This window comes from Cibotium barometz, chromosome 13 (genome assembly GCF_041138505.1).
Source record: "Cibotium barometz isolate CiBa-2024 chromosome 13, ASM4113850v1, whole genome shotgun sequence".
Taxonomy (NCBI): Eukaryota; Viridiplantae; Streptophyta; class Polypodiopsida; order Cyatheales; family Cibotiaceae; genus Cibotium; species Cibotium barometz.
Window position 1 is genome coordinate 51,375,252 of NC_141058.1, and position 21,363 is coordinate 51,396,614.

The window sequence follows — 21,363 nt, forward strand, 5'->3', positions numbered from 1 at the left end:
GCAAAAGCTTTAGCAAGGTACCTCTTCATTGGTTGCATTGAATCGAGCAACCAGAACATAGCTTGAACTTTCAGTTATACCACACCTCCGCAATGATTCTGTAATCTGCTTCAAATAAGGTGATTTAGAGTCCATCCACAACTACAAGTACCTAATTCCAAAGTTGAACAAATAATATTAAAAAAATATTTCTAGAGTACAGAAACCACACCTCTTCTTGATTCAACATCAAACTTCATAAAGTAAGTAAAAGATTACATGCTTTGATCCAGAAAAATTGTAGATTAGTTCGGAATGAAGAGTTCGAGTGACCAAACTAGCCCGATTTAGAGCTAGTAATGTTTTGTGTGCTGCTACTAGCAGCGGGAATGTATCTGGCACCTGTCAAAGTGAAAGTGAGAAGTTAGCTATAGCACTTGCACCTTGAAAAGGATACACTTCTAGGATGGTTCTTGTGTCAAAAAAGGATACACTTCTAGGATGGTTCTTGGCTTTGACACAAGCACCATCCTAGAAGTGTATCCTTTTGGACTTTTCCCTAATGCATGACAAACATTCTTTGATCCACATCTTTGCAATAATGATGATAAATTAATTGCTTCTGCCCGACTCTCTGAAAACAGTGACTATCAGGACTCCATGGCCTTAACCTTGTTACTATCGCTTTCCACAAAGACTTGCTTGGCCATATACCCTATGCAAAGATACACTTGTAATTAACTTGCCCTTCCTATGCACCAACTCCATGAGGATTCTAGAAAACAGGCTGTGTCTTAAAAAACAAGCTCCATCTTGTAATCCACACTTCCTCTAAGGAAGTAATTTGGAAAATACATAATGCCCAATGCACACCTTGCAAAAAAATAAAGAAAAACTAAGCACAAAATTGGTGCAAAATGTGGGGCAATTAAGAAACTTACAAGCAGGAACTAAAAAGTCCATCAATCAGCCTTAAATAGAGCATTGTTAGCCTATTGTCCTCCCGGAAGTTCATGTGTGAACATATACCTACTCACGAGCACTTTTTACCATGCCGGCTGGACATGGGTTCTTTCCCGTGTGAACTATCTCTTGTGAGTTGGTACTTTAGCCTAGGTATTATTGTACTATATACATTCATTTTATCTTACAATAACGAGTACCCTTCTCCAGCACATCTATCGAGCTCATCTCTCTGTGTGTTCTCTTTGTGTGCGTGCGTGCGTTCGTTCGTTCACGGTGCGTGCGTGCGTGTGTGTGTGTGTGCGTGTGTGTGTGTGTGTGTGTGTGTGCGCGCAGAGCTTTTCCCCTCCAACATTGGTATCAGAGCCTTGTGCTCCTTGCCAGCTCCATCAGCTCTACACGCATGCCGTATAGCTCTGCCATACATTGCTTGTGCGTCAACTCCAAGCTACCGTACGTTGTGTATCTACTGCCATACTTCACCAGCTGCTGTCATACCGTATTCATGTGCTCCCGAACTGCTCTTGCTTGTGTCCTGTGTACATTGTGCAACATAGTTGCCAGGGGTTTTTTGAAACGCGTTTCTGAAACGTTTCAAAAATGTTTCTTTCAAATCCTAGATGTTTCAAACGTTTCATACAAAGGGGGGGGGGGGGGCGGAGGCAAAGTGGTCACAAAAGGTCTGAATCCTGAGTTGATACAAAAAAAAGAAAACGGAAGTTTGAAATACACAACGTAAAGCATATTGATAGATGCATGACACAGTAGAGGAGCCTAATTGCTCCAAAGACTAGAGTCCTCAATCTAGAGTCTGGACAATCAATCCTCAACAGCCTCGATGTCCTCATCAATAGCCTCCTCGGTTGACTCAGCATCACTCTCAAAAGAGGACGATGATCTTAGCACGTGCCATCGACTCCTCATACAACATGGCATATATGTCACGCTTCTCCCGAGGAATCTCTGGGACATCTTTTATCTTCTCAATGTCGATTTTATCGACATTGACTTGGTGAAGCTCTATTGGATTGCCTGATTGCTCAATTAGGCGGAAATTGCAATGGCAATAGACCAACCGCTCCAACTGAGTAGTAGACAACTTGTTCCTCTTCTTTGTATGGAAGAGGGCCCAAGTGCTCTAGTCCCTCTCACAAGGACCCAGACTGCAATCCTGTGAGAGGACTCGAATGGCGAGGCGTTTCTGCCATTAAAAGAAAGAAACTTTGTAAGTATAATCATTATTGATCAATGTATTATGTACATGTTACAACTTATAAGTTGAAATAACAGTCTTGACTTTTAGAGTTGTTCTCACCAGGTGAAGGGTACTTATCCAAAACTTCTCTCACCATGAGACTCGTTGAAGCTGTCTCTCGCATGACAACAGTATGTCTATCAAATGTGCGGTTGGCATTCCTGTACACTATAGTCGCTCATCCTCCAAGTGTCTCACGTCGCCTCTTGTCCATTTCTGAATGTAATCTTGCCATCCGTCTTCCAACTCTTCATTATCATACTACTACTCACTCCGCCAGAGAGGGTGCGATATATGGGCAACCGCGTGGATTGGTCTATGGAACCAATCCCACCGGTCGTTCCAAACCCATCAAATGTCCTCAACCCTGAAAATTAGCCATGAATGATCAAAGCTCTTAGCTAAAGCCTAAGATACAAGTTACAACAAGAGGACAACTAGTTGGAAGTTGGAACTTGGCATGTTGAGTACCTCTCATCCGCCAAGAGAGTGAATCGGTTAAGAGCCTCTCCAATCCGGTCCATAAACTCGTACAAGAGTCCAAGAGTGTTGCCCTCTATGTCAGTGATGCGAAGAACATTGTAGATTGGTTAAAGAGCCCTCACCAAAGCATCTACCTCCTTCCACCAATCTTCTTGCATCACTTTGCATGCAAAAGCAACTGCCTTCGGGTGCTCATGATCCTCCCACCTCATACAATCTCGGCAAACCACTCTACCAATGCGTCCCTGCCGGACTCTCACTACCCTCTCAACCACAATGAACATATACTGCTGGCTACCCAACAAGGTTCCCATGCCTCTTTACTTCACGCTTATGAAGATGATGGTGCTGATGATGATGATGATGCACTACTATGGGTGATGTTGTTGGTACTTATGCTACTAATGCTACTGTTGTCCTAATTGATAATTAATCAAGGATTAAGTCTGTTCATGCTGAAGATTAGCCATGGCACAGGCGTGCACGTGACATTCCCTCCCACTAAACTTGATAACGAGGTGGACACTCTATCATCCTTCCTCCCTCGACTACTGACTTTGACATGCTACTTTAACTAACTTTGAGTTTAACTGATATTTTTGTCTGAACACCTTCACTCCTGAGTCCTGATCTCCACTTCCAAGTCTTGCTGAAGAACTAAGTATCTATTTCACTCATGTCCCCATGCCTACTTTTCCCTTACCCTTAACACAACAACGGGTCAACTACCGGAACTAATCATGCCCGTTGCTAGGCCTTTGGAACTGATCTGAGAGCTTAATGATGTACTGGTTCTGCGTACATACCCTCAGGGAATGTTTCCTCTGGCTTTTCCTGTTTCAGACCACTCCTCCGCTACCCTGCTGCATTCTTCTACTAGAATTGTGCACCTTCAATTGAATGCTCTGATACCAACGTTGCATGCACGGAAGCCTTGTTGTACTCATCCATAGTCCTAAGCTTGATTAAGACTAAGATGTTGATTTCAACATGATTAAGACAGAGGAGAGAGAAGAAGAGAGAGATTGGTGTCAAGTTTTTCTTGTATTTATATATGGTACCAAAAAGGTTGCTTATGAATGTACATGGTGGAGCCCTAGGTCAGCCCCAAAGGGTTGACCCTTGGCCTTTACATGACGTCTATTGACTTATGAGAATGATAGATGAATGAATGGACTTGATGATTACTCATTATGATGGCTTGTGCTTATATACTTGGAGAGGATGCTATAGCCGGCTAGCATATATTGCTATCGGCATATACTGGACATGTATTTAGGCATAAAATGCCCATAAAAACTGCACTTCTCTTTTGATGCTTGCCCTCCTTGTGCTGGCCTTCACTCTGATACTAGCCACCTGCAATATGAGTTCATGCTAGTTGCCGACAGGGAACTGCTTGCTGCCGACAGGGTTCCCATGCCCCTTTACTTCATGCTTATGAAGATGATGAACACTGCTATGGCTGATGCTAATGGTACTTATGCTACTGATGCTACTACTGTCATAACTGATAATTAATCAAGGATTAAGACTGTTCATGTCGAAGATTATCCATGGCACAGGTGTGCACGTGACACAAGGTCACTATTGGCACGATAAATTGCCAAGACCTTAGGCCTCTTGGTAACAAACTTCACGAAGCTACGCACAATATCAAAGATTTCAGCAATTCACCCAATTTTTGCAAGATTTTGAATGATCAAGTTTAGGCTATGGGATGCACATGGAGTCCATACAATCTGCAGAAACTCATCCTCTAGCATCCATCCCATAGAGACCGTTGCTACCATTGTCAGTGACCACAAGCACTATGTTTTGTGGGCCTATCTCCATGATAGTCTCCCATAGGTGTGACTATATAAACTCTTCTGCCACCACTATCCCAGGCACAGATGCATCAATGGCACGCAAAAACATAGTGCCCTTGCAAGAGGACACCAAAACATTGTACACATTCCTCTTGCGTATATCTAACCACCCATCACATAACAATGTGCACCCATACTTGGTCCAAGTGGCTTGTAATGGCTCCATCTCCACCTGTTGCTCTTCTCTGAGTTCTTTAGTGCGCAAGGCCTCATAGGAGGGTCCCTCCCACTCGCATCCAACGCGGCTGATTGCCCTCATGGCCATTTTCCATCTTGGGGTGCGCACAATGTGAAAAGACAGCGCATTGGATGAAAAGCCTAGTGAGTTCCCTAGCTGCATCATTAATTGCCTCCTTTTGCTAGCTTGAATGCTTACTCTCTTTAGAGAGGCTCTAGGTCCTACAAGCAAAGGGCTTCGTGTTGTTGTCAGAGTGGAATCGTGTTGTTGTCAGAGTGGAACTGCCAGCACCCCCGAATCCTACTTGGCTCTGTGCATCCTCCTCTAAGCCCAACCATGTTCTCTTTGATGCATCACTTGTATCCTCACTAGCATCCATATCCTCACACAGAGGCCCACAACGCATCCTACCAACTGCTATCTTTTCCATTCTTGTAGCTCGGCTTTGATGTTTGCAGGCATCAATTTGCATGCACCAATGCCTTCCCCGCTTAAACTTGAGAAATAGACCTTAACACAGATTATAGTACCTCGGAGCAAACTCCGCAAAAATTAAATCTTCACTTTTGGGTGCCTGAACCACCATATCTTGATACAAGAGTGACATGGGCCCACATGGCATCCTAGTGCGAGGCATCTTGACAAAGGTAGAGCAAGACTCTAGCATGAAAACCCCAAATCAAAGAAAAAAGGCACAAATCAGCACAACCAACGTGAGAGATGGCGGGCATGAAAGCTGAGAAGTGCGAAAGGAGCTGGAAGGGGCTGATTTTTGCAATGCAGTAGTAGCTTCTTCGTTGGTTTTCACAGCCGCAAGTAAACATTTTTTTGAAAAAAGAGCTCTTTGGATTAGAAAACACCCAAATCGTATTGATAATAGGTGGAAGGAAAAGAAACACATTTCATTCAAAAGAAACATTTTGTTTCATAAAAAATAAATGAAACGCATTTCTTCGCATCTATGTTGTGCACATTAGGGTCACAAATTTGCAGCCATATAGTGCACATTGAAGCTATCTGCAAGCTCTGCAATTTTTTGCATAACACAATTTCACACACGTTTATAGAGGGAACCACTTTTATACTTTGATTTTACTCAAAAATCAGCCTTTCTCAAATCTTTTACCTCTCCAATACTCCTGCTACCTCCTACAAGCTACAATTTGAACAAAATCTCTCCTGCAATCTACTCTGAAATTTGGGGATTTTTGCATTTTATGCAAAATTGATCCCATCTAGGTTTTATAGGTTATAGGTTTCAAAGATTTTGTCCGGATTTTGGACATTTTACAAGATTTACAAGTGTTTACAGGCTTATGTATGAATTTGGGGACATTTCACAGGTTTATGTAAGAATTTGGGGACATTTGTCAAAATTTCTCAGATTTTTGGCCGACATTTATGCATTTCTATCTTACAAGTACAATTTGCCCAAATTTTGCAGTACATTGGTTCATTTTGCTACAAGTTATTTGGTTTGTTATATGTATGTATATTGAGCAGACATTTGAGACAATTTGATTCAGTTGCAGTGTTTGTTTGAGTCAGATTTGTGTTCAATCAATATATACATATTATTGGAAAATGTCTTGAAACTCTCTCTTCTCTCTCTCTTCTCAGCTTGAAACTTTAAAACATGTCACAATCTACAACTTTTTTACAGTTTGCAGCAAATATTAAAATTTATAACTCCTTTTGTTCTCTCTCGACTCTCTCTCCCTCTCGAGTCTCTCCCCCATATACAGTAGACAAAAAAGGACTCATTTCTGTCACACACTCTCTCTCATGGATAGCTTTAAAAGGCTGATCAATTTGTTGCCTGAATTTGCAGAAATCATGGCTTCCTCATCAGCCTCAAAAAGATCGGCTTGAAATGCTACTTGGTGGGACGAGGTTGATGTTAGAAGTCATCTCCTGTCCAGTTTTATACACCAGGGCCTTTGTTGTGGGTGTGCCCGCCCTTATGAGGGGTTTTCCCATTTTTCCCCACTCTCCGTATTTTTTCCCCATTTTTTCCCATTTTTCTGTGGCTTGGGATGCATCCCTGAGTTGGCAGGAGGATCTATATGCTGGCCGACTACATCTGATATGTGTATTGGAGCTGGCCGACTGTATTTGATCAGTCGTGGACTCCTCAGAGCTGGCCGACTGGGTGCATGCTGCTGGCCGACTGCATATGCAGTCGTGGAGCCCTTTTTCAGCAGGCCGACTGCACTTGTGGGGGCATATAAATAGGCCCCCACCCCCATGCCTTATTTGTATCATATCTCGGGATCTTCTTGTGTATATCAAAGCAGAGTTACACGCCTACATCTCTCTCTTTTTGTGCTGTTTTTTCTGCCTGCGTTTTTGCTCGTGTTCCCAGATTTGGTCATCATCTCCGCTGCATATTCTGACATGGTATCAGAGCCTAGGCTCTAGATAGGTCTTGGGATTTGTGTGAGCAAGAGGGGGCTGTTTTGTGGCTGATTGGTGGACTGTTTTAGACTGTTCGGGAAGAGGAGAAGCAAGAGGAAGGCGGGCTGATTTGCTGGACAGCCACTTGCAGGTATCAGTTCTTCTTTGTTCCCACCCACGCACCCTTTTCAGAGTACATCCCCGCTATGGCAGATCTGTTTGAGATGGCCGAGAGACATGTGAAGATCCCGACACTCCCCACGTTTCCGGTGGACCGTCAGTTGGACGGGAGCAACTACGGCATATGGAAGGTGATGATGGAATCCGTTCTGGAGTCCTACGATCTCGCCGATTTCGTCGTTGTTGGTGTTCCACGGCCGGAGGTAGAGGAAGGGGAGTTACCGTCAACCCGAAAGGACCGGGAGGCCCAGACGCAGATGTGGGATCGCGTCAACGCCAGGGTCCGTTCGTTTATTTTCCTCAACTGCACACCGCAGGTAATCAATCATGTCAAGCACATGACGCTGGCCAGAGGTATATGGCAGCATTTGGCTTCTCTATACAACAGGGTATCACCCATGAAGAGGATTTCTTTGGAAGTACAGATGCGGGTTATGAGCCCTGCAAAGTCGGCGACGATGCGGGAGCATATTAACAAGCTGCAGGCTCTTCAGCAGGAAGTTCTCCAGGCTGGGAAGGAGATATCGTCAGAGGACATGGCCATAACGTTGCTGTCACATTTGCCCTCTTCGTACTCAGCATTTTACTCGTCTTTGATTACCAGTGGGGCAGGCTCAGCACCATCACGTGGGAGGAGCTTGTGCCCATGGTCCTGGACCAGGAGGAACGATTCACGAACCCTCCTCAGGGTGGAGGTTCGGAGGCCTTAACTGGCCAACGGTCGAAAGGCCGTAACTCGGGCAAGGGGAAGGCTTCATCGGAGAAGTCTTCTGAGAAGATGTCCGACGCTGACTGCGAGAAACTAAAGGCAGAGAGGACCTGTAATGATTGTGGCGAGAAAGGCCACTACTGGAGGCAGTGTCCCAAGCGGAACACCGAGAAGGGTGAAGACTCCTCAGCAATCATGAAGACTCCGGCTTTTGTGCACCTGGAGGTGATGGACACCGATGCTTCATTTTCTTCAGGCAGGGAGGAGATTGGAGGACTCTCCGCAACGGATACTCGGGAATGGATTCTCGATAGTGGTGCTTCCAGGCACATGACTCCTTCCCGTTCCGGTTTACAGGATCTCTGCAGGCTTTCTGGTCATATTCTTACTGGGGATACAACCACTATCCCAGTTCACAGTGAGGGCAGGATGGAGATAGTTCCCGATGGCAGAGGGGGGAAGCATTCCTCCCAGGTGTTGTATGTTCCGTCACTTGGTTTTCATCTGTTGTCAGTGCATCAGGTTTGCAAGACTGGCGTACGGGTGGAGTTTGATGAGCATTTTGTTGCTCTCCGGGACAAAGCAACAGGCCAAGTGGTTTGGGAAGGTGGAGTGGAGAATGGAGTCTACAGGCTTTCAGCACTCTCTCTCCCAGGTCCTCAAGATTGTAATGAGTGGCAGTATGGTAATAGCTACTCAGGTGTGGATACGCTGCAGGTGCGAGCTTTCCGAGACCAGGTGGTGGATAGCTTACCAGTAGATGGCAGCAGTTGGCAGGAACTTTCCAGTACTGAGGTTGGTAGTTCTTGTGTTCGTGAGTCAGAGGAAGCTGAACAGGTCACTTATGCTCTGATGTCTCGTCGTGTTCGGGACATAGAACTTCCAGTAGTTGAGGATGTTCTTTCCACGGGGACCTTTCGGAAAGCCAGGCAGGTGACAGGTGCTTACTTGCAGAAGGAGGTGGTTTCTCCAGGCTTTGTGGTTCCGGATTTAGAGGGGGTTGTTGACAGGTTTCATCAGGTTTCCAGGACTTGCTTGTGCACCGTAACAGGTGTTGATCCTTGTGAGCAGTGTGATGTCTCAGTGATTCAGAAGCTGTATGGTTCATGGATCTGGTTGATGGACACCGGATTGGACGGGGGCTTCCTGATGAGGCAGTTGAGCTCTTGGTTGCAGATGTCTCTTTGGGAGGCAGGATTGCGTTTCCTGTGGTTTCTGCGACATGCGAAGGATCAGAGACTCTTGTACACAGGAGGGGGATTGTTGGATGGAGTTCGACTCCACGGTTGGAGTGACTCGGTTTGGGGAGGAGATCCGGACACGAGGAGATCTACTTATGGCCCAGGAGCAGTTTTACGGAGCAGGAGGAGGTTGCATGGCAGGTTTGGGCTTCCACTGGAGGAACCCTTGGTCATCCAGAGGCACTTTGTTCGTGAACAGATTGTTGCTGATGACATCTTGCTGGAGTTCTGTTCGACGGAGGACAGTACGGTGGACCTCTTCACGAAGTCGCTCTCAGGATTTGCTCAAGCGGCACCCCAGCTCCCAGTGGTTGGTTACACAGCCAGGAGCTGAGAGGGGGTGTTAGAAGTCATCTCGTGTCCAGTTTTATACACCAGGGCCTTTGTTGTGGGTGTGCCCGCCCTTATGAGGTGTTTTCCCATTTTTCCCCACTCTCCGTATTTTTCCCCCATTTTTTCCCATTTTTCTGTGGCTTGGGATGCATCCCTGAGTTGGCAGGAGGATCTATATGCTGGCCGACTACATCTGATATGTGTATTGGAGCTGGCCGACTGTATTTGATCAGTCGTGGACTCCTCAGAGCTGGCCGACTGGGTGCATGCTGCTGGCCGACTGCATATGCAGTCGTGGAGCCCTTTTTCAGCAGGCCGACTGCACTTGTGGGGGCATATAAATAGGCCCCCACCCCCATGCCTTATTTGTATCATATCTCGGGATCTTCTTGTGTATATCAGAGCAGAGTTACACGCCTACATCTCTCTCTTTTTGTGCTGTTTTTTCTGCCTGCGTTTTTGCTCTTGTGTTCCCAGATTTGGTCATCATCTCCGCTGCATATTCTGACAGTTGAAAGGCTAGAGTTACAGTTTGCTTCCCTGGACTCCGCCGGGAGTATCTTCCGCTTCTCTCTCGGCTAGGAGCATTGGTGGGCTCGGAACTCGAGACTGGCCCCACAGCAGCTTCAGTGGTGGCCAGAGCAGCTAGGCTACCCTCCGTCAGAGTTTTGGTGTCTGACATCTCCTCCCTTCCTAAGGTCATTCAGCTACCTAGGATAGGGGAGGGGGGGATGGATTGATCAGAGAGTGGAGTTCTCGGGGCTCCCGAACCAGTGCTTCATATGCAGGCAGGTCGGCCATCTGGCCAAGGCCTGCCCTCGCAGGAGACCTCGACCCTCACCACAGCAGCAGGCCCCTAATGGCCCGCCCACAGATGCGGCACGGCAGGCTGCCTCCGGGACACCTGCTCAGGCCACAGAGACCTCGGAGTGGCAGCCTGGACAGGGGCGCCGCCGAGGGAGACAGTCACAGCAGCACGCACAGAGACTGCTGCAGCAGCAGCCACAGTCTCAGCCTCACTGGGTTCCCGTGAGGAACAGCTTTGCTCCCCTCCAGGAGGAGACCCCTGCAGCGACTGAGGACCAGGAGATGCCAGCACCCCCTCCTTCACCCCCCCCACCCCCATCCCCTCCCACTGCCTCGCTTCCACCTTCGCCTCCTCCCGCCCCCGCTCCGGTCTCGGCAGCGGCTCCCTCTCCGCCCCCCTCGCCCCCCCCCTCCTCCCCCCCCCACCCGCCTCACCTTCCCGGGAGACCCTGGCAGTCCCCTGGCGCTCGCCCGCAGTCCGGAGGGCACTGAGCACCGACCTCGCTCGAGCACCACAGAGGAGACCTACCATGCCGATTCGGGCTTCACGGATATCATCTATATCCGCAGTCGGCTGAGTCGCCTCGGTGTTAGACAGCGATCAGAGGCTTTCGGTTACGCCTTCACTCGGCTTTTTAGAGCAGAGGGCCCCCATGAGCCAGCACCCATCCGAGTTCATGTAGTGATACCTCCGGCCCGCGGGGAGGAGGCACTTGATTCAGCAGTGGCCTTCTCGTTCCCTCTCTGTGGCCCTTGCGACCGGGAGTGGACTCTAGAGCTCGCTCTTAGCACTTTGAAGACTCAGGCAGTTGAGTTTTCTCATCATGTGAGCGACCTGGAGGTGACAGATGTGATAGGCCGGCTCTGGGAGTTGGCTCATTTTTTCCTGGATCCCGGGAGTGTGGATGCCTCAGGGATTCGTCATTTGGTCGTGCGTATAGTGGCAGACTTAGCACGCGACCCTGGATATGTATGTATACACGAGGTTGCTCTGTCAGAGCGGGAGGCAGTCGCCATGGGCCACAGCCACTGGCGCCTGATCCGTGATTCTTGCAGTACACCGGGTGGGCAGATTCGCAGCCGCTCGGATGGGGGCTACTCTCCATCCAAGCCGCTTGCGAAGGCCCGCCGCACGGCTAAGACAGCATCTACCTCAGCAGGTCATCCATGAGGATCATCTCATGGAATGTACAGGACCTGGGCGGAGCACATTTTATACGCTATCGAGGTTGCTTGAGGCAGGAGCTTCAGAGATGCCTGGTTGGTGGCAACATTGATATTTTGATGATGCAGGAGCACCACTTGGGTGAGAGCAGGATCCGGAGATATGGTTCGGTGATGCCTGGTAGATGGGATACCTTTTGGTCTGCAGGGTTTGGTCCTTTGGGTGGATAGGGAGGAGTTTGCATGGTCATTGCAGATGTATGGCGGCAGGCCATTGTGGATCGAGGGATCATTGTGCCTGGTAGAGCACAGTATGTCATTCTGAGGATGCATGATGAGCTATTGGGCGTGCTCAAGGTCTATGCGCCTAATCATGCTAGTGCCAGAGCAGAGTTCTGGAACCAGGTTACGGATGCATTGCCACAGGCCGCACATTGGTGTGTCGGGGGAGACTTCAACATGCTTGAGGACCCGGCCCATAGGGTGGGAGGCAGTCATGTTACAGTGCACGGCACGGAGCTTGCAGCTTGGGACCGGTTTTGCATGACACTGAGGATCACTGATGCATGGCAGCATGGGGCCTTCTCCCGTTCTCAGGACAGTCTTAGTTTCTCTCGGTCAGATCGCCGACAGGGAGGGACTAATCTATCACGGATTGATCGCTTTTATGTGGGCGACTAGTTAGGGGAGCGAGGGGGCTCCGTCGGCATTCTCGCTGGCACCTCATTTTCAGATCATGCGCCAGTTATCCTGACATGGGAGGAGAGGACACGGGAGCCCAGCTTGCAGTTGAGGATCCCAGAGAGGGTACTTACAGATCCCAGTCTCGCTGAGGACATTGAGAGGATCTGGCATGATAGTCAGTGCTTTGACCGGCATGCAGCAGGCCAGTGTGCCCAGGGACTCATCGAGCTTAGCTCTTTTCTGCACGCTGCAGCTTTGACACGGCTGGGAGAGATTCGCGAGAGGGAGCATCGGCTGAGACGCAGCCTTGCCTCGTTACAGCGCCTCCAGGAGCAGCAGCCTGCATGTGAGTGGTTGGCGGCCCAGCTGAGCCAAGCACGCCAGGAGGTTAGAGAGGCAGAGGAGCAGAGACATGAGTTTTACTATCGTCGTCAGGCCTCTCAGTGGACGCAGCTTGGTGATAGAGTGACTGGTGAGTTTTTTGAGATCACTCGACCCCGCCATGCTCGGGCAGGAGTCCGTCAGCTTGGTAGACCGGATGGTTCGGTAGCTACTGAGCCCGAGGAGATCAGAGCCATTGCCACTGCATTTTATAGAGACCTGCTTTCAGCGGAGCCAGCCACTGAGGACAGAGATGCTTGCAGACAGACTATGTGGGCCCATGTGCAGAGGAGGGTCACAGATCGTATGCGTTCAGTTCTTGGTGCGCCTCTTTCAGAGATTGAGCTTGTCGAGGCCTTGAGGGTCCTGCCGCGACATAGTTGCCCAGGGGAGGACGGACTAACGCCGGCCTTTTTTATGCGCTATTGGGACCTTTTGGGGCCAGGCCTCCGTAGGGGCTTTCAGCATGTTTTGGACACTGGGGTGATGCCGCAGAGCTTTTCAGAGGGCTTGATCTAACTTATCCCCAAGGGGGAGGGAGTATCAGATGATATTCGGCATTGGAGGCCTATTACGATCCTCAATACTGTCTACAAGGTCTTAGCAAAGGCCTTGAGTTTGAGGATCCAGCCCTTCCTGGGGGAGTTGATTCATGCTACTCAGACAGGATTTGTCAAGGAGCGCAGTATCCTTGACAACATCTTTACTTTCTGGGAGGCAACGGCCAGAGCTAGATTTCTTGGCGAGGACTTGGTCGTGATGCTTCTCGATTTTGAGAAGGCATACGACAGAGTTGATTGGGGTTTCTTAGAGGGCACTATGCTTCGCCTGGGCTTTGAGCCAGGATGGATCAGAGGGGTGGCGGCTCTGTATTCCACAGCTCGTAGCCAGGTGTTGATTGCAGGAGGACGGGGGCCGAGTTTTGAGCTGACCAGATCAGTCCGTCAGGGGTGTCCTCTCGCCCCCTTTCTTTTTCTCTTCTTTGCGGAGGCTATGAGCATGTATTTGACGGCAGAGGAGGTTGGTATGAGAGGACTACAGCTCCCAGTCCGGGGGGAGGACCTGCTTGATGCTGAGTTTGCAGACGACACGGGCTTATTTTTGCATGGCCAAGAGGCCAATCTTCTTCGGGCAGAGCAGTCGCTCCAGGTTTTTAGTGCAACTTCGGGAGCATTGATCAATTGGCGCAAGACAATGGCCTTTTGGATCAGTAGTGCTCCCACTCCGGCATGGAGCCCGGACCCCGGTTTTAGATGGATTCCTCCAGGCACAGCAGTGCGGTATTTGGGATGCCAGATTGGCCTAGATTTGTCACCTGAGCAGCAGATTGCCTCGCTTCTTCTGAGCATTCGGAAGAAGCTTTTGTATTGGAGTACAGCTCGACTATCCTTGGCTGGGAGGGTGGTGGTGGCAAATCAGGTGCTGTTAGCGACCATGTGGTGCATTACGTCTTGCTGGATCTTCTCGAGCTCTTGCATCAGCCAGGTACAGAGGCTGATCAAGAACTTTCTGTGGTCTGGGCGGGACGGTCAGCCAGCTCGAGCAAAGGTTGCATGGGCAGTTATTACACTTCCGCTGGCTCAGGGAGGTTTGGGCATTATAGATCCAGTCGATCAGAGCAGAGCCTTATTGGGGAAGCTAATTGTTCGAGGGTTGCTTCCAGGCGCTGAGCCTTGGAAAGAGCTCCTCTTGCAGCGGCTGCAGGCTCGGGCGCCCCCAGCAAGGGGCACTTGGGCACCAGAGATTCGCTGGATCTTCATAGAGATGAGGAGGACAGGCCTCAGTAGAGGATGGGAGGACAGATTTGCTTTGAGTATCCTGAGAGCTTGGGAGCTGCTGAGACCGGGGCTCTCTCAGCGACCTCCTTCTTGTGTTGAGGAGCGGGCCAGACAGCCGCTCATCTGGAGCCCAGCGGTTCGCACAGAGCAGGGTCATATGCTGGGTTCTCGGCCTCGTTTAGCTTGGGGGCCTTTAGCGGCAGGCCCAGCTCGTAGTTTTGGAGACTGGCAGGCCTTCTGCAGTCTCCCAGAGGAGATACAGGTGGAGAGGCTGAGTCACTTTAGAGGGGGGTTGATTATGAGAGATGATATTCAGGAGGCACTCACAGAGGAGTGGTTCACGCCTCTCGAGCCAGTGACCCCACGGTGGATGGGAGCCTTTACACAGTTGGAGATCCTGATTGCTGTCAGAGCTTGCACTGAGGATGGCAGTTGCCTCTACTATGAGATTCAGGATGAGGGCAGACTCCAGCGAGTGGAGGTGGAGTCGCCTTTGGTTGCAGAGTGCACCTTTCAGAGGATTCGGGTAGTGGCCGCCGCTTCTCGGAAGTGGCTTATAGACCCTGATCCTGCTGATGTGCTCCCGGATTGGCGCATATGGGCATATGCAGCGCGCGTCCCTTGGCCCGGCTACAATGGGACCCCGGGGAGTACGAGTGGCATGATCCTTATGCATCCCTTGAGGCCACAGAGATAACCCTTTTCCAGTATACTGTTCGGCAGGGGCGGCATATTTTGACGGCAAGGAGGACGGTCTCTCCAGCGGCAACGGGGCATTGGCGGCTACAGGGACTCTCACAGGAGTTCCTGGAGGATTTTTGGGCTCGGCTCTGGGCTAGTCGACAGGCCCGCAGGATCTGGACTTTTCAGTGGCTGGTCGCCCACAGGGGCTCAGCAGTTGGCACTTGGCTTATTTACACCGGTCTTCCGACGGCCTGCGTCCGATGCGGCCACCCAGTGGAGACACAGAGACACTGCCTTTGGGATTGCCCTCAGGCGCAGCAGATTTGGCTACGGATGCTACGTATTCTGGCTCCCCTCTCTCCAGAGGGTATGTTTACGTGGGGTGCCGCTGCTTGGTCGACTTCGTCAGGGCCTGCTCTATGGGCTATGAGATGGAGCAGGGCAGTCAGGCCATCAGATTTATTAGGGGCCAGCCTCGCCTGGTTCCGGCACCGGATTTCTCGTCCGCCAGCTGGACACAGGAGCGGGATTTACGATGGGAGCTCCTCAGCAGCCTCACCATCTAGTTCACCTGGAGGGCCCGGTGCTTTACGGCCTTTGAGGGGAGATTGGAGCCACCCGCAGAGACTGTACGGGGGATCTCATCCTTTGTCTCCCAAGCCGAAGCACACCTGAATTGAAGCCCATTTAGGCCATCGAATCCCCTCAGCAAATTTTCAGCTTCACTGTGACCAGAGAAAACACAGCAAGGTGATAAAACACAGCCACTATTTGATGATGATCTGCAGCCAAGAGAAGTAATGGAAGCAAACGCACAGCACAGTAGAAGAAGATGGCGAGCAAATTGCAGAATGATGGAGCAGCCTAAACTTAAGCGAGTGATACCATGTTGAAGAATGCATAGGCGGAAGCATAAACAAAACAACAAAGAGAGAGCAAAGGAGATGGAGAGAGTTGGACAAGATCACCTTTTATAATAGCAACAAGCTTTACAATGGCAATTTTGCATAAGTCCACTAAAATCGGTGACGACGGCCAGCCTAGGGTTTTTTTTTGCCCTAAAATTTTGTAAAAACTGCCATGTCCTTTCCAATGAGGCGATAGCTGAAGTAGTGAAGGTGTTTGCCTAGGACCAAGAGGTCTTGGGTTCAAAACCCCCCTGGGTGTTTCATCGACAGCATCGCTCTATGGGTGGATAAATAAGTGGCTATACAAGTGAGCGCCTACCGGCGGTGAAAAATCGTTAACTATGGGAGGATCTTGGACCAAAGGCCAGTTGAGAGAGAGAGAGAGAGAGAGAGAGAGAGAGAGAGAGAGAGAAATTGCCACATACGGATCCGTAGAGTTCAGTATTGTACCGTACTGTACACTAAAATGTACCTTATAATAAGGTACATACGTGCTGATGCAACCTTGCATCTGGCAACATCTCAATGCCTTTTCTTTGACCAATAGCTTTGTTCTTGATGGTACTTCGTCATGGCCTGTCACATGTGTTAGATAAAATAAATGCATACTCACCTTCTGCAAAAACTAGACACAAGCTAGTCAACAAACAAGTACGTATCATTCGTGTCTACTGGGTAGACTAGGTACTGCCCTGGTAGTCTAGAGCCCAAGAGATATCACATGCCATAAATCCAAGCATTGTCCACACATCAAAAACATCACACAAAGTCAAAAGAAATTCAAACATACTTCTATGCAATGCACAAGTAATGATCTTCCTCTTCATAGATTGTCATGTCTGGTTTCATCGGAAACCAGGCTGAGCTATCTAGCCACTAGGACCGCTCAGACTTTCATTCCAAACCTGATAATTCTTCAAAGTCATCTAGGCCATCTGGTCGCATTGACCGCCTGACTATGAGATCCAATACAGTCATTTGGGCCATCTGGTCGCAATGATTGCCCGACTATGAGATCCAATACAGTCATCTGGTCAGCCCGACTGTGAAATCCAATACAAATCATCTCGGCCATCTGGTCGCAATGACCGCCCAACTACGAAATCCAATACAGTCATCTAGGCCGTTTGGTCACAATGACTGCCGACTGTGAAGTACTTTCTCACCTTTGTCTTTCCTCTTTTTCTCATAGAATGAAACACAATCTGTTATGGCTTTTTTATCCTTCAATACAAGCTCCTCTGGAGGTAACCCTGTACATGGTTTCCATAAACGGCCATGGAAGGCATTATATATCCTCCAATAATCTGAAAGGTCCAACCAATGACATACATGGTAGATCTTCTTGGTATCGTGAAAAAGATCCATATACCATCATTCCCTAACTTTGGCAATCCAATCCATAAAAATACTCTCCCATAGAACATTCAATGGGTGCAATAGCCCTGCTGGTGTTTGTCGATTAAACTTGACCTTCTGACAAACCAAACATTCTCGAATCATAAAGCTCAATGTCCTTTCTCATACTAGCTAGGCCAATAAAAAGTAATAATCCAAAACTTGAAGTGTAGTCAAGGTGTCTCTATGCCCCATGTAGAAAGGAGCATGGCATTCTTCCATTTCCTTGGCCTCGGTTCCTTGTGTCACACATAATGTGGGTTTACATCATAAGAAAATCCTTTTTGATGAACAAAAAGGTCACCAAATCTTCATTCCGCAATCTGTTCCAAAACATCTTTGAAATCCTCTTTGGTAGCATAAGGATCCTTCATCAAAGTGAAATCCATATGGTAACCCATAGAAACGGCATAGCTCACGGGTCTCCGAGATAATGCATCTGCTACCTTGTTGTCTTTGACATTCATAGGCCACAACATGCTCTGCTTGGTTCAAGGCTGCTCCAATGCAATCTCATCATGTTTAACCACGAAAAGGTCTAGAATAACCAACACTGGTCCTTTGCTAGCATAAAGTCTCAATGCTTCAAAAGGGTTCTATTTTCAGCTTTGGTCCACAAAGATTCCACGGCTTTATTTGTCAAAACATGCAATGGACTAACATCCACTACAAACCACTCGTCGAACATCCTGGCATGATGTCAATCTGGTAATCTTTTGATCTCTCTGACTTCTTGCTTTGGCTTGACAGGACCATTTGCAACCATATGTCCCTTGTTTCCACATTGGAAACACTTCCCTTTTTTGGCATATTCTTCATGTTGCAGAGACAATCTTCTTCGAAAGAGTGAGGGTTTGTCTCCACTCCCATCCTTCTTCTCTAGAAAATCGGTTCTTGATGGAGATCAGTCTTTAAACTTCTTCCTTTGAGATGGATTCCGATTGTCGTTCTTTGTCTTGCCGTCCATCCAAGGCATGTACAAGGCCTCGGCTTTGCAAAGATTTGTCTTGAGCTTCTTCCAATGTTTTTGGTCTCACCAAGTAAACTGCTTGCATATGCTTAGGTTGCAATCCATTGACAGACTTATGCATTTCCATTTGTGATGGAATGGGGTAGAAGAAGTAAGCTTCAAAGAAAGTGTTGAAAAGTTGTTAAGGTATGATGCCACATTCCCACCACCTTTCAGCTTTACCTCATCTCATTCCTTCTATACATCAGCTTCAAAGTTTGCAGGTAGAAACTTCTTGTATTACTCTTAGCCACCAATTCAAGGCGGCATCCTTCAAATGCATACGAACCATGCGAAGCTTCGACTTTTCGAAGTGGTCGTCACCTCCAAAAGCAAGATCAAATTGGTTCACAAAGGATAAAGCTTTCTGGGTATTCTGCTTTCCATGAAAAGTATCAAACTTGACGCTCTTCTCCCGGCTTGAAGTCCATCTTGCCGGTTGATGTAGTCTCCTTTGCCTTCCTTTCCCTTACCTGTCCCGAAGAAGCTGCATCTGAGAAAGTAGGCTTGGGAATAACCTCCCTGTTTTCTCCACAAGAAATAGACCAAGTAGCTCTAGATCCTTCTGCAATGGTAACTCCTTTGGCTCGTAGATAAGCTTTGGCAGATTCCACTCCTTCGGCCTCAGTGGCTTGTTCTTTGATAAAGTCTTCAAATAGCTAAGCCCTTCTTCGGTCATGTTCCCTCTTGGTTCTCCAAGCAAGGAATTCTTCATCTTGAAGAAACTGTATGGACTGTTAAAAGCCATGATACTCTTCTGATGATCCCGGTTTCCATCCTGAAGTCTTGGATTGGGCTCATAGTTGTTCTCTTCATTAGGCCCTTGGTATCCCTCTCTTCTTGCCATGGTTCTGTCACCCCAAGAAAGTTCCTTCAAGAGCTCTAATACCACTATAAGCCCAACGAGGCGTGCCGTGACAAATTCTACCATGTGTCCAAGAGATAAAGATATAGAGAGAGAGGGGAGAGGGAGAAGGGAATAGGGATCTTGCACAATCCGCCCACTTTCAGGAATTTATTCAGGAACAATCCATGGGCACACTGGCCAAGATCAATACAATCAATGAATACAAAACAAACAGATATGCCAATGTAGGATATCCAAGTCGATGTCGATGTCGAGACACAAGATCTCTAATGCCGAGCACACCACAGGGATGACCCACAAGTATCCCTCACTGAGCTAGTACCAAATTCAATATCCAAATCCAAATATAATGAATCCAAGTCCAGATCCAGATCCAAGTCTAGATCAAATCCAAGTCAAAAATCCAAGTCCAGATCCAAATCCAAGTCTAGATCAAATCAAAGTCCAAAATCCAAGTTCCATGCCCAAGTTCCATATCCAAGTTCCATGCCCAAGTTCCATGTTCAAGCCCAAGTTCCATGTCCATGGTCTATGTCCAAGTTCTTCATGTCCTAGCTCTATGTTCCAATCCACACTCTATGTCCAAGCTCTATGTTACATGTCCAAGTTCTATGTTCCATATCCAAGCTCTATGTTCCATATCAAAGCTCTATGCCCAAGTTCCCCATGTCCAAGTTCGCATACGAGAAACACAAGTGAGGTATGTGTAAATAACAAACTTCTAGATGCCCAAAACAGCTTTGTAGGAGGCGGCGGTGTTGCAAGAGGCATTAGGGAGCGCTACAAGAGGCAACAGAGCTCTAGGAGCCAGCAAGTGGATTTTCGGGTGGCGGTGGCGAGAGGCAGCTCTGGTGGCTCAACCGGCGTCGGCAGCGCTACACAAGGGCAGCGTCAACAGCACTACACAAGGGCGACGGCGGCGGATCCTGCGACGGCGACAGCACTACATAGGGGTGACGACGGCAGTGGATCCAAGCGGCGACAGCGGCGGCGACGGCGGCGTGCACAAGGGCAACGGAGGCAAGCGGAGGTGGGCAGCGACAATGGCAGCATATCCAAGCGACGACAGTTTCTGAGATAATGTTGTTGTGGCACAGGCACAAGGAGGAGGAGATGATGGCCGTGTAGAGGCGCAAGGTGGTGGAGAAGATTATGAAGATGTTCTTCCCAAAGTTGCTCTTGCTCTCCTCAAAGTTTCTCTCCATGAGGTTGATCCATAAAGAGTTGTTCTTCAAAAAGTTGGTCTCTATCATCAAGAGGAATACAAGCTTCTTATAGGGGTCCCTGGTTTTGCCATGCCTTGCTTTTGCCTTTTTGCCTTGCTTTTTCCTTTTCTTTTTTAAATATTTTATTATTAGTCAAATATAGCCAAAGTTCTTGATTTACGCTTTTGTAGCTTCAGGACCTTGCTTTTTGGCCTTGGAGCTGCTTTTTGGAAAAGCGTCTTTTAGCTTTTTGATCCAATGCGATGTCTTCTTTCCAATGATACCCTCAACTCTTGGTCAACATAGTTGACTTTTTGCTTTTTCTTGACTTTTGACCAAGACTAGTGCTTTATCTTGTGCCAATTTTAAGAACCCTGTTCCCATGTATCCATCAACCTGTCCATGAGTCCGAGCATGAGTTCCATCATGTGAAAAGAGCTAGGAGGGCCAAATAGTTACATGTTCTATCCAGATCTCAATGAATGCAAGGAAAATGGAACACTGATGATCCATACAAGACGGATGGTGTGAAGGAAACACCTATAAACTAACACCCGGCTACTCTTTCCCAAGCCCTTATGTCCCTTTCAAGCAAAACTTAATATCCAAGTGTGTGGCCGGTCTCCACCTCTTCGGAAAACCCCAAACGTGAGCCAATGTCTCGCTTAAAAAAACTATACGTGAAAGGACCTTTACACTAAAGATCACTTCATACTAGCTTGTTAATGAATAATTCTGAAGTCACAATCAGCCCGAAGTTTTCCTAACCAAAAGTTATCCTTAGGCATAGTGATGCCACCCATACCTTGGAGTGGCCTTCTGCCTCACCCTGCTAGCACAAGGAAGTAGTGGCTGCGCAATGGCGTCCCTTGGCCACTACCTCCACCC

At 48.3% G+C, this 21,363-nt stretch overlaps 1 protein-coding gene across 1 annotated transcript in view; it reads right to left on the bottom strand.

The window, feature by feature from the left end:
* The window catches only part of LOC147632801 (uncharacterized), a 32,194-nt gene that overhangs the window by 10,125 nt on the left and 706 nt on the right, over positions 1-21,363 (bottom strand). The window contains exons 4-5 of the mRNA XM_086807680.1: positions 259-381; positions 22-105 (exon numbers count right to left, since the gene is read on the bottom strand). Coding sequence (XP_086663806.1) covers positions 22-105; positions 259-381 — 207 coding nt within the window. The remainder of the gene's footprint in view (positions 1-21; positions 106-258; positions 382-21,363) is intronic.